The sequence below is a fragment of the Doryrhamphus excisus genome, linkage group LG6, assembly GCF_037039965.1.
Source record: "Doryrhamphus excisus strain RoL-2023G ecotype Guam linkage group LG6, RoL_Dexc_Guam_v1.1, whole genome shotgun sequence".
Lineage (NCBI taxonomy): Eukaryota > Metazoa > Chordata > Actinopteri > Syngnathiformes > Syngnathidae > Doryrhamphus > Doryrhamphus excisus.
Window position 1 is genome coordinate 17,982,511 of NC_136362.1, and position 13,181 is coordinate 17,995,691.

A 13,181-nucleotide genomic window follows, 5' to 3' on the forward strand; every position below is an offset into this window, starting at 1 on the left:
CACATACTCAAGTTTTTCCTATGCATGACTCATTTTGTCCTTTTTGTCATATCCTGCTGTGTCTGTCCTTGGTCTCCAAAATAACTTCTTCAATGCCTTTCAGCTGCAAACACATTATAAAACCAGGACTGCCTTGCATCTTCCATATGCATTTAATACTAAAACTAAATTATGTTTTTTGTGTGGAATATTCATTCATTCATTTATTTTCTACCGCTTTTTCCTAACAAGGGTCGCGGGGGGTGCCGGAGCCTATCCCAGCTGTCTTCGGGCGAGAGGCGGGGTACACCCTGGACTGGTCGCCAGCCAATCACAGTGCACATATAGTCAAACAACCATTCACACTCACATTCATACTTATGGACAATTTGGAGTTGCCAATTAACCTAGCATGTTTTTGGAATGTGGGAGGAAACCGGAGTACCCGGAGAAAACCCATGCATGCACAGGGAGAACATGCAAACTCCACACAGAGATGACCGAGGGTGGAATTGAACCCAAGGTCAGGCTTTTGTTGCAGATATAAATGATCTCACAACAGGCACAATAATCATATAAAAATCATAGTCTCCCATAGTCGGCCCCTTGTGTGGAACACTAAATACTAAATATACATTTTTACTTTTTATGGCTATACATGCATATAAATGACAATATTTAATATGTATTATTATGGTTGAAGTGTGCAAATCTGTTTTTAACATGTATATTTATACCCATTACTATTATCTTTTGAAAAGCATAAAGGAAATTTATACACAATGAACATGTATTATATTCGATCTCATCAAAAAGTATACAATACACTTTTCCTGTCAAAATTCCACACAAAAAACATCAATCATAGCTGTAGTAAAATAAATGTAAACCCAGATTTTAAATGTCTAGTTGCTTGCAGATCAGTTTGTAATAAGTATGAAAGATGTATGTCTAAAATTCCTTCTTCTTTCCTTTGTTCCAAACCTTTGTGGAGATGTCTTTCGGATTGCTCTCCTACCTTTATGGATGCGTGTGCATACAGCATGTCCTCCAGGCTGAAGTGGCAGCAGTGGTTCAAGTTGCTCCTGCAGAACTCCTGCACCAGCTGGAGGTTGTACAGACTGTCAGCCAGTGACATGGTCTCCTTCAGGCAGATATCTGCTCGGCCCAGGGGCGGGGTCAAGTGTAGACACGAGGAAGGGAGTCGACAGGAAGAAGAAATAGGAGATAAGGCCATGTTTAGACGGGACAATAAATGCTTTCCTGTGTAGTCAGTAGCAATCTGGTATTGAAGAAAGAATGTATGACAAATATGTAATCAGGAAAATGTATTACAATGTAAGTATTATTGTTTCACTGTATCATACTGTCAGCAAATACACCTTGGAGAAATGTATCCCACTTCCACATCTGGTCTACATGTGTGTGCTTTCGGAGTGTTGAAGCTTGAGTTGTTTATCTTTGAAATAGCCATCATGACCAATCAGCACCCAGCATTTTTAGAAACGAGGGGACAGAGTAAAATGTAAAACCACAAATTAATCCTCCCTACCTTCTAATCTAACAGCCTGTGGGCAGTAGAAATGTAGCAGAGCAGCCAGGGCGCAGCCGTCAGTGTTGTCCTTCAGCAAGTTCTCCACCAGGGGTAGTAAGGGTGCAATTCTCTGCTGGACATGCTCCCTTCTGTAACGGGCCTGAAACCAAGGCAACAAAGACATCATCACATTACTATATGTGTCATCTTCCTTGTGATATACTGTACCAGACGTTTTTTGCATCTGCATGCACACAAACTAGGGGAGGGGAGCACAGGTTTGCAAGCCCAATAGGGATAAAATAATCATGCAACTATTATCATAACATGTTATTGCTTTAAAATTCCTGTTACCCAGTCCAGCAGTCTGCATGTACAATACAACCCAGTGTCATCGCAACGACTGTGGCTCTGTAGTCGACAACATTGAGCTTAATAACAGGCTTGCTTGCTGCAGATATCCTGTAAGACTCTTTACAGGCCAGTTAAAGCCACAGAGACATTACTGCATGTGTATTAAAGGCAGCCGAACTCCCAGTTTAGCCAGAAACATAGAGGAGTCACGCTTGCATTGTACAAGACAATTTAATTACATTCCCAGTCTTGACTGTCAAAGAGAACTAGTCACACTGTCGATTCTGTGTCTGACTGTATGGAAGAAGGGGCGGGGGGGGGGGGGGGGGACTTGGTTTCAAGGCGACATGCAAAGGAGGGGACTGGTAATGGAAGGGTGATGGAATTGCGGTTAGATAAAGGTTTTGGGGAGAATTCTGATTGGATGATTGGATGGACTTACAGGTACAAGTCTCCAATACCATTTGCTGGGAGACTTGATGGTGAAGGATAATTGGACAACAACAGGAGAGAGGGACATTAGGGCCAGCAACAAGCTTAAACAGCTCATTTACATGTACAATATTTTTGCAGTGTATATGATTCAGCTGAGTATTGCAGATATGCACAAAGAAAGACTATGAACATAAGTTACTTTCCCGCAAACTGTATTTATAGATGAAATATTTTTGTAGCCAGAGCATTGAAAACCTGTTTTAGAGCCTTTTAGACATGATTTAACACCCCTATAGTCACCTTAACATTAATATTAAACAAAATAGCAGACATAATAATACAAAATAAGACATAAAATAGACTCACACGTGTTAGCATTGCAGATATGCACAAAGAAGGACTATGAACACAAGTTATTTTCCCGCAAACTGTAGTTTAGCACGGTTAATTAGCTCAAGACCAAACTGTGATAAGTGAATTTCTGTGAAGTTCGACTCTGTATTTATAAATGAAATATTTTTGTAGCCAGAGCATCGAAAACCTGTTTTAGAGCCTTTTAGACATGATTTAACACCCCTATAGTCACCTTAACATTCGTATTAAACAATATAGCTGACATAATAATAGAAAATAAAAAAGATGGAGGGGTAGGATTTAATAAGCTTTGCTTCTTCCTACTCCTTTTGGACATGTGGAACTGTGAACTGATTATGTGATGCATTCAATTGTAATCTGATGCATGTTCAAATGAAATGAAACCATTACCAAAATAAAACATAAAATAGACTCACATGTGTTAGCATTGGGAGAGTTCCTTGTTTCTTTTTACTAGCGGTACTTCCTCCTGTTTCATAAATGTAACATTGCTGACACCAAGTGACCAGTGTAGAATACTACATACCACATCTTTCAATGCATTTTCTGTATATCTTGTATGTGTTTAGTAGTTTGCTTGTATGTTTAGTTCATTAAGTCACTTTTACACTTGAAAATGATTCATTTAGGCCAATTATATCAAAGCTTTGCTTAAAATTATCTTTTTTTATTTTATTTTTTTACTAATAATAGGCTGTACTCAACCACATAACGATAATCAAACTTGAATTAACATTAGGATAAAACATTCTGACACAATCTCCACCCACATATGTGCGGAGCAATTAGTCATAAGACCGCCGCTAATAATTATTCACACAATCCCAGAATAGATAAAGTGTCTTGTGCTCCTCCATCAGGGTGTGTGTGTGTGTGTGTGTGTGTACATGTGCGTGTGTGTGAAATTGTCTCCTCAACTCAATGAATAGACGTCTGTTCTTGCTCCCAGTGCAGAAAGAAACTCAAAAAGAGCCCTCATTGTAACATGCATTTTCAAGAAACTAACTTAACTTGACAAATAATGTGCGGTATTGGGTGACAATGCAAAAAAATATATTTTCTTTCTATAGTTTAGCGTTTTTCTATAGTCTATCCAAAAAGTACCCTGTGCAGAAGGCAAGGCCTGCTTGGACAGGATTGACTTTGATAAAGTTGATGTCAACCTCGTTGTATACCTTTGGAATGAACCACAACAACATTTTATAAGGCTATCTCTGATGTGGTGTCCCAATAAAAATAAATAAATAATTACAAAATTATAAATAGCTAGTGTTATGGCACTCATACAGTGGATGGAAAAAAAATTGGCATCTTGTGAAACGCCTCGGGCCTCAGAACTGTTAATTCCATATCAGGGACAACCAGAACACATTGCCAGTACATGCATCACATTTCAGTAACTATTATATTACTCAAGGGACAATCCCATAGAAATAAAACTTTCTCTGCACCACAGCTCCCCAGTGTTGGCGCCACTCATGCAGCCCCAGACCATGACGGTCCCACCGCCATGCTTGACTGTTACCCAATATTTACACAATAAAGGTTGTATGTTGAGGCCTTTCGGTGGACAGTAAATCTATACTGCTATACATGCGGTACACAGACAGCTCTAAATCACATATATCAACATTTACTCTCGATAGCATTGAACCTTTAGAACAGGGGTCTCAAACTCAATTTACCTGGGGGCCACTGGAGCTAGGGTCTGGGCAAGGCTGGGCCGCATCAGGTTTCCCCCCCCCAAAAAATATTTTTTTATTAAAAATAATGTATTTATTTATTTATAATTTATTAAAAACAGAAAAATATACAAACTTTTTCTGTGCTTTGGTTCCAATTTTCTACAATAAAAGCTCTGATAATACATTTCCACTGTTCTCAAATATCGTAATTTTTATTTTTCTGCACGAAATAAGATGAAAAATAAACAAATCAAGAATAAAGAAAATCAATCAATCAGTAATAAATAAATATAATAATAACAATAAAACCACATATAGTTGGTGGGTAGACAAATTATTTTTTTCAGATTAAAATGAACAAAGCATTATTAGAGCCCTGTAGACATGACAAAACACGACTATAGTCACATTTATACTCTTTTTATTTACAACATATTGCGCAACTGCAGGGTCTTGAGACACATGCTAACTCGCAAACTAGAGAGCTAGCGACCTAAACGGTAGCCTTCAAGTTATTTCCTTTAAACTTAAATAGCCAAAAACTTACCACTTCCACACAGATAGGGAGGATTACTATTAACAGTTATTTAACCTTTAACATGAACATGAATCAAACGTAATAATTTTTTCTGGGTACATGATACCATACAGCATCCATATCAAACTTGCGCGGTCCTCACTAACATTAAACTTTCATATCAAGGCGGGGGCCGTGTGTTTGAGACCCCTGCTTTAGAAGGTATACTGTTACTGTTATAAAAAATAGTTGCTTAAATGTTAGGGGTGTATTCGCATGAGACTTGACATAGTTCACTCCAGTGTAGTAATAATTCCAATTGAGTACAATGAGTGTCTGTGATGCAGTACTACACCATGTCTGACTACAAGACAACATGCGTTTGCCTCTCCACGTGCTTGTTGTGTCATATGCCTTCTTACATAACCACAAGGCTCGGCTCGCTCTTTTTTCCCCAGATGACTGAGCATCCCTCTGCCTGTCTCCCAGATTGTTCTCCCTTGGCACTCTGACCCTCGTATTTCCTCTTCTTCCCCTATGTCCTCTTTTCACCCTGCAGCAAGAAATGATGCTGTCTTTGCCAACATTTGTCTGCAGCTGGTGTGTAACTGATTGTGTTGGGAAGGTCTGTGTGCACTTGCAGCACTGTTTACGTGGACGCAAATTATGCACAGCCTGGGAAAACTGTAGCTGCATTTGAAGTATCATGTACTGGTCAGCATTCAGTAGCTTTTCAGTGTAAAAGTCATGAAAGTCTGACAAAGCCTGGGATAGAACTGGAAATAATCACCTCAGCATTCACTTGCCACCAAGTTCTATGTACTACTGATCAAAATTTTATGACCAGTTGAAAAATTGCAAAAATTTACCATAAATTCCGGAGTGCACCAGAATATAAACCGTACTCACTGAGTGTCCACATAGTGACGTGGAATTTTTAGTAAACAGGGGTGTTCAATAAATATCGGTACCAATAATTATTGGCCCGATATCAGCATAAAACTGTGATATCGGTTGATATCCGAATCAGATTTTTCTTGATCTTGAAAACCGATACATTAAAAATGCTGTACACAACACATATGTATGTATTCATTCCACCACAGGAGATACGTCATGTTATACATATTGGTATTGGCTGATATCGGTATCGGAAATTGAGAATTGGACAATATCGGCATATCGGTTTTCGGAAAAAAAGCCAATATCGGACATCCCAATGTTACACATAAAGCCACTCGAATCCTTCGGCTCAGGGCTTGTGACATTTTTTGGTTCGACCACTTCCATAATTCATTCATTCATTTTCTACCGCTTTTCCTCACAAGGGTCGCGGGGGTGCTGGAGCCTATCCCAGCTGTCTTCGGGCGAGAGGCGGGGTACACTCTGGACTGGTCGCCAGCCAATCACAGGGCACATATAGACAAACAACCATTCACACTCACATTCATACCTATGGACAATTTGGAGTCGCCAATTAACCTAGCATGTTTTTGGAATGTGGGAGGAAACCGGAGTACCCGGAGAAAACCCACGCATGCACGGGGAGAACATGCAAACTCCACACAGAGGTGGCCGAGGGTGGAATTGAACCCTGGTCTCCTAGCTGTGAGGTCTGCGCGCTAACCTCAGAATATTTTTAAAAGTTTCAACTGACTCTCAGCAGCAATGGTGAGCTGCGAGAGGCCTTGCTTATGCAACTTAACAATCCTACAGTGTTCAAAGAGAAAAAGCGTTTTTTGCCTTTGCCATCAAGACATCATGCCAGTGTGGATACCTGACAAAAAATGACATTAAATTCCAATTTTTGCCAAGATTTTGGCTTTTAAATACTGTGGTCTTTTGATCAGCTTTCTCACTCCCAGTTCTTCTTTTTTCATTTTGAAGCTCTACCTAGAATCTTCTTGCGCTGCAACAGTGAAAAGTGTGAAGTTTGGCACTTTTTCTGGTCTCAAACATTTGACCAGGAGTGTACAGTACATAATATATACAGTAATGCTGTATTCTTTTGGGGTTTTTTTGTGGTCTTACCTTGGATGTTGTGTTTGATTCTTGGTGGGAAACTTCTCTGAGCTTCTGCTCTTCAACAAGAATATCCCTCAGGTGTTCATTTACCTGAGAAGTGACAGAGATAGCATAATAAAGTTTGTGTTGAGTGAGCAGAACTAATGAAAGAAGGGAACACCTTTAACCCCAGATGTTAAATGTTACTGGAACCTAATATAAAACCCTGGTATTTTCCTTTAATGTATACAGTTACTGCGTTTATAGTCTTAAAAGGTTCTGCATAAACAGTGATTCAACCAGGGGTCTCAAACACGCTGCCCTAGTTTGAGGCCCCCGCCTTGATATGAAAGTTTAATGTTAGTGCGGCCCGCGCAAGTTTGATATGGATGCTGTATGGTATCATGTACCCAGAAAAAATTATTACGTTTGATTCATGTTCATGTTAAAGGTTAAATAACTGTTAATAGTTATCCTCCCTATCCGTGTGGAAGTGGTAAGTTTGTTGCTATTTAAGTTTAAAGGAAATAACTTGAAGGTCGCTAGCTCTCTAGTTTGCGAGTTAGCATGTGTCTCAAGACCCTGCAGTTGCGCAATATGTTGTAAATAAAAAAAGCATAAATGTGACTATAGTCGTGTTTTGTCATGTCTACAGGGCTCTAATAATGCTTTGTTAATTTTAATCTGAAAAAAAAATAATTTGTCTACCCACCAACTATATGTGGTTTCTTAAGTTTTTATTATTTGCCGTTTTATTATTACTATTATTATTATATTTATTACGGATTGATTGATTTTCTTTATTCTTGATTTGTTTATTTATTTTTCATCTTATTTTGTGCAGAAAAATAAAAATTAAGATATTTGAGAACAGTGGAATGTTTTGTCAGAGCTTTTCTTGTAGAAAATTGGAACCAAAGCGAAGTTTTTTTAATTTTTTAGTTTTTAATAAATGCGTTTTTTTTGGGGTTTTTTTGGAAAACCTGATGCAGCCCAGCCTTGCCCAGACCCTAGCTCCAGTGGCCCCCAGGTAAATTGAGTTTGAGACCCCTGCATTAAGCCAAAGTTCTCATAAACAGCAACAATCCACCATGTGTTTTCATGTCTTCAAATAAGTCCTGTTTATGTTTTTTTGCCTTTGGCTAACAAATGTGAAGAGAAAGCATATGAGCTTCTCCAGCAAGGTACGACAGTGCTGCTGAGGATGTACTCAGCGAGATGACTACTACCTACTTGAAGCTTAAATATCTGAGCCTGGGGAAGTATAGTAGAGTGGGAAGTCATTTAATGTTCCTTAATCTCTCCGACACGATTAAGTTTGAGCTCAAGCAAACATATTAGACTTAACAGCTGCAGCATGAGGATTTGATTGCTGATTTTGTTTATCCAAAGGCCACAGAAGTGTCAGAAATATGTACCTTATTGATCCATGTGGTGATTGCATCCTCCGTGTCATAAGGCAGCTCCTGGAAGTGAGCATCATCACTGTGAGACGGCCCGGTAGAACAATGTCTGTTAATGCAGGACATCACCCTCTCCATACTCATCATCTCCACTGTATACGCCATCATCAGCGTGTCTATTAGCGCCATATGGGAACTCTGTGAAAACACACAGCAAGAGAACTTTGTAAATGTATCAAAACTAAATAATGACAATAATACCAGATTGACCTGAATGTAAAGACTAATCCCCACTTTGTTTACCTTAAAAGACGGGGGTTTATTGGAAGCAGGTGATAACTGGAGATAGGCAGCTGAAACTTAATTATACATAACTTGATTTATTTAAGCTTTAATAACATTTGGAGAGGCGGCACAGCGGTCGAGTGGTTAGCGCGCAGACCTCACAGCTAGGAGACCAGGGTTCAATTCCACCCTCGGCCATCTCTGTGTGGAGTTTGCATGTTCTCCCCGTGCATGTGTGGGTTTTCTCCGGGTACTCCGGTTTCCTCCCACATTCCAAAAACATGCTAGGTTAATTGGCGACTCCAAATTGTCCATAGGTATGAATGTGAGTGTGAATGGTTGTTTGTCTATATGTGCCCTGTGATTGGCTGGCCACCAGTCCAGGGTGTACCCCGCCTCTCACCCGAAGACAGCTGGGATAGGCTCCAGCACCCCCCGCGACCCTCGTGAGGAAAAAGCGGTAGAAAATGAATGAATGAATGAATGAATGAAGTGGGCGGAAAAATGTAGTAGTCCCACAAAAAATGTGTAATGACCACATTTCCACTACAGATGTCAAGATTGTCTGTACTTAGTAAATGCGGACCAACGTTACCACTCTTTGAGTTCATACACGTCAAGTCACAGGTCTTTAAGGCTGTCCCTTTAAGGCTGTCCCTTTAAGGCTGTCCCTTTAAGGCTGGCCCTTTAAGGATGGCTCTTTAAGGCTGGCCATTTAAGGCTGGCCCTTTAAGGCTGGCCCTTTAAGGCTGGAGCTTTAAGGCTAGCTCTTTAAGTCGCTCCTAACCACTTTTCAAGTTACTGTCCAAAGGGTTTATTCATTTATTATCAACCGACAAAATTAGAAAGTGGGGTTTGGCAGTAGTCTGGAAGTCTCCGGGAACGCTTCGGAGTGTGACCAATGACAGCAGTGGAGGCGAGCCATGGGTGGAATAAATTAAAAAAATAGACCATTTTGTAAAACCAAAGAAATACAGCTGGAATAAATATATATAAAGCTTTCTGTGCAGGTTATTGTGTTTAGCTGCTGTATTGAAAATACTCAATACAATACAAATACCAAAAATGAGAATAATACTGTAGGTACCCTTTCAATCGAAACCTAGCAACCCTTTTCAAACTATAGCATCCCTGTCTGCTCTTCTCTTGGCTTCTTCTGTGCTTACTTAGCCTGAAGAAGCAAACTTCTGCATGTGTTCCTTGTTAGCTTGTGCGCTTCTCTGCTTCAATCAATTCCACTCTAGCTTTTTTGTGGAATATGCCCACCATTCCACGCCCTCTTCCCTTGTGACATTTAAAACCACTTTCAAAAGGCTGCTTTTGCATAGCACCAGATGAGCTCACTTGGAGCCATTCACCCAATGTGTATGCTTCTACTAGCCATCAACACCTACTTTACACAAAGCTTGACATTTCTGCTGGCCTTTCTAATCTAACGCCAGGCCAGGCCTGGTCAGGCGGGCCATTAGACCTCCACTTCCCCTTCCTGTCACGCTTCAGGTCCACTCAAAAATACTGGACATTGAACAAACATCTCAAGCCAGTTACTGCATGACCCTCAAGACCTCGTCCTACCAGCGCCGGTTCTCTTGGTGTAATTCCCCCGCAAAAGCAATGACTGCAATGGTGCTTGACTGCACATGCTCATCTGCCAGTCTAAACAGACGCCGTGCACAGAAAAAATAGATCCTTTGGAAGCAAACCCCTCCTGAAGTGTGATACAGGACACCAAAACCTGATGTCAGCAGCAAATAATTGATCTGAGGGGAAAATTGTGATGCTCACCAAGTACTCTGCTGCAGAAATATACTCATTAAAAACAAACTGTAGATCAGGGGTCTGAAACACGCGGCCCGCGGGCCAAATGTGGCCCGCAGGACACTAGTTTGAGGCCCCCGCCTTGATATGAAAGTTTAATGTTAGTGCGGCCCGCGCAAGTTTGATAAGGATGCTGTATGGTATCATGTACCCAGAAAAAATTATTATGTTTGATTAATATTCATGTTAAAGGTTAAATAACTGTTAATAGTTATCCTCCCTATCCGTGTGGAAGTGGTACGTTTTTGGCTATTTAAGTTTAAAGGAAATAACTTGAAGGCTACCGTTTAGGTTGCTAGCTCTCTAGTTTGCGAGTTAGCATGTGTCTCGAGACCCTGCAGTTGCACAATATGTTGTAAATAAAAAAGTATAAATGTGACTATAGTCGTGTTTTGTCATGTCTACAGGGCTCTAATAATGCTTTGTTCATTTTAATCTGAAAAAAATAATTTGTCTACCCACCAACTATATGTGGTTTTTTAAGTTTTTATTATTTGCCGTTTTATTATTATTATTATATTTATTTATTACTGATTGATTTTCTTTATTCTTGATTTGTTTATTTATTTTTCATCTTATTTTGTGCAGAAAAATAACAATTAAGATATTTGAGAACAGTGGAATGTTTTATCAGAGCTTTTATTGTAGAAAATTGGAACCAAAGTGCTGAAAAAGTTTGTATATTTTTCTGTTTTTAATAAATGCGTTTTTTTTTTTTTTTTGAAAACCTGATGCGGCCCAGCCTCGCCCAGACCCTAGCTCCAGTGGCCCACAGGTAAATTGAGTTTGAGACCCCTGCTGTAGATCTACACTATATTCTAGGTCATAAAACCTCAGACCTTTTCCCATTGTTATAGCCATGCGACTGTTGCCTCATATTCTCTGTTCTATTTACTGTATATCTGAAAAGTGTTTGATAGGCTTGTCGTCAGTGTTAGCAATGCGATGGAAACAGAACTTGCCCAAATTGTTCACTCAAACTTATAAGCATGAAAATGTTCATAATGTCTTGGTGATTTAAGGAATTAAGATAAAGGGGTGTGGCCCAACCCACATTTTATACACTGTATAATAGCTCCATTATGTAAACATGACAATCAAACAATCCGCAGACATTGCAGAAATTCCATGTATTGCCCAGTATTTGGCACAGCACACACTCTCCCTAATGCTGCAGGATTGACTGACTTACGGAGCTCAGAATGAAGTTTCGGCTTAGATTTCCATCAAAACCCCCAGTGCTTTTTTAGTGACTAAAGCTTTTCTAAGCTTATTTTGCATAAAACTCCTTAATCGTTACTGGGGTCAAAAGGCTTATGGAAGCGTGTGTTCTAGACAGAGGTTCCCCAAGAATTAAATATATTTGAGTCGGAAATTACATTTTTAAGCAAATTTTACACATTTTTTGTGTAAATAAATTAAATAAATGACCCCCACACAAAAAAGCAGGGGTTACTGTTGCAGCCGCATGCTGGAGCCTATCCCACACTCACATTCATACCTATGGACAATATGGAGTCGCCAATTAACCGAACATGTTTTTGGAATGTGGGAGGAAACCCACGCATACACAGGGAGAACATGCAAACTCTACACAGAGATGGCCGAGGGTGGGATTGAACTCGGTTCTCCTCGCTGTGAGGTCTGCTCGCTAACCACTTGACCGCCATGCAGCCCTGGAACAAATTAACTGTGATAGAAGAGGGATTACTGTACTAAAGAAATTCATCTTAGATATAGTACTTTAGAGTAGTCCGTGTACAGCTTGTATGGCAGTATATATTTACTATCCATTGTAAATTGCATACATTGAAAACAAAGTCTGTGATTGGCTGGCGACCACTCCAGGGTGTACCCCACCTCTCGCCCGAAGACAGCTGGGATAGGCTCCAGCAACCCTCGAGAGGATAAGCGGCACTCTTGAATGTCCTTATCATGTTGGAAACCTGTGATGCATCCCAGTTCCCAAGGGAGAGGGGATTGTGCTCAGAGGATATGTTGGAATTCATGTTTACTTCAATGAACCGCAGCTCGGACGATGATGCGACCACATCAGTCTCAACAATCTGTAACCACTGTAATTTGGTCATCCAGTCTTTTGACACTTTGTTGCAGGGGTCTCAAACACGCGGCCCGCGGGCCAAATGTGGCCCGCAGGACACTAGTTTGAGGCCCCCGCCTTGATATGAAAGTTTAATGTTAGTGCGGCCCGCGCAAGTTTGACATGGATGCTGTGTGGTATCATGTACCCAGAAAAAATTATTACGTTTGATTAATGTTCATGTTAAAGGTTAAATAACTGTTAATAGTTATCCTCCCTATCCGTGTGGAAGTGGTAAGTTTTTGGCTATTTAAGTTTAAAGGAAATAACTTGAAGGCTACCGTTTAGGTCGCTAGCTCTGTAGTTTGCGAGCTAGCATGTGTCTCAAGACCCTGCAGTTGCGGAATATGTTGTAAATAAAAAAAAGTATAAATGTCTGTTTTGTCATGTCTACAGGGCTCTAATAATGCTTTGTTAATTTTAATCTGAAAAAAATAATTTTTCTACCCACCAACTATATGTGGTTTCTTAAGTTTTTATTATTTGCCGTTTTATTATTATTATTATATTTATTTATTGATTACTGATTGATTGCTTTTCTTTATTCTTGATTTGTTTATTTATTTTTCATCTTATTTTGTGTAGAAAAATAAGATAAAAAAAGATATTTGAGAACAGTGGAATATTTTATCAGAGCTTTTCTTGTAGAAAATTGGAACCAAAGCAAAGTTTTTTACATTTTTTGTTTTTA

General features: G+C 39.7%; 1 protein-coding gene across 4 annotated transcripts in view; it reads right to left on the bottom strand.

The window, feature by feature from the left end:
* Nucleotides 1-13,181, bottom strand: part of camsap2b (calmodulin regulated spectrin-associated protein family, member 2b) — a 34,976-nt gene that overhangs the window by 12,004 nt on the left and 9,791 nt on the right. For 2 of the 4 annotated variants that reach the window (XM_058066850.2, XM_058066853.2), the window contains 5 exons: nt 8,302-8,484; nt 6,911-6,994; nt 2,310-2,342; nt 1,532-1,673; nt 998-1,137 (listed from right to left, as the gene is read on the bottom strand). In XM_058066850.2, the coding sequence (XP_057922833.2) occupies nt 998-1,137; nt 1,532-1,673; nt 2,310-2,342; nt 6,911-6,994; nt 8,302-8,484 (582 nt within the window). The remainder of the gene's footprint in view (nt 1-997; nt 1,138-1,531; nt 1,674-2,309; nt 2,343-6,910; nt 6,995-8,301; nt 8,485-13,181) is intronic. The other 2 variants (XM_058066852.2, XM_058066854.2) reach the window with 1 other exon arrangement.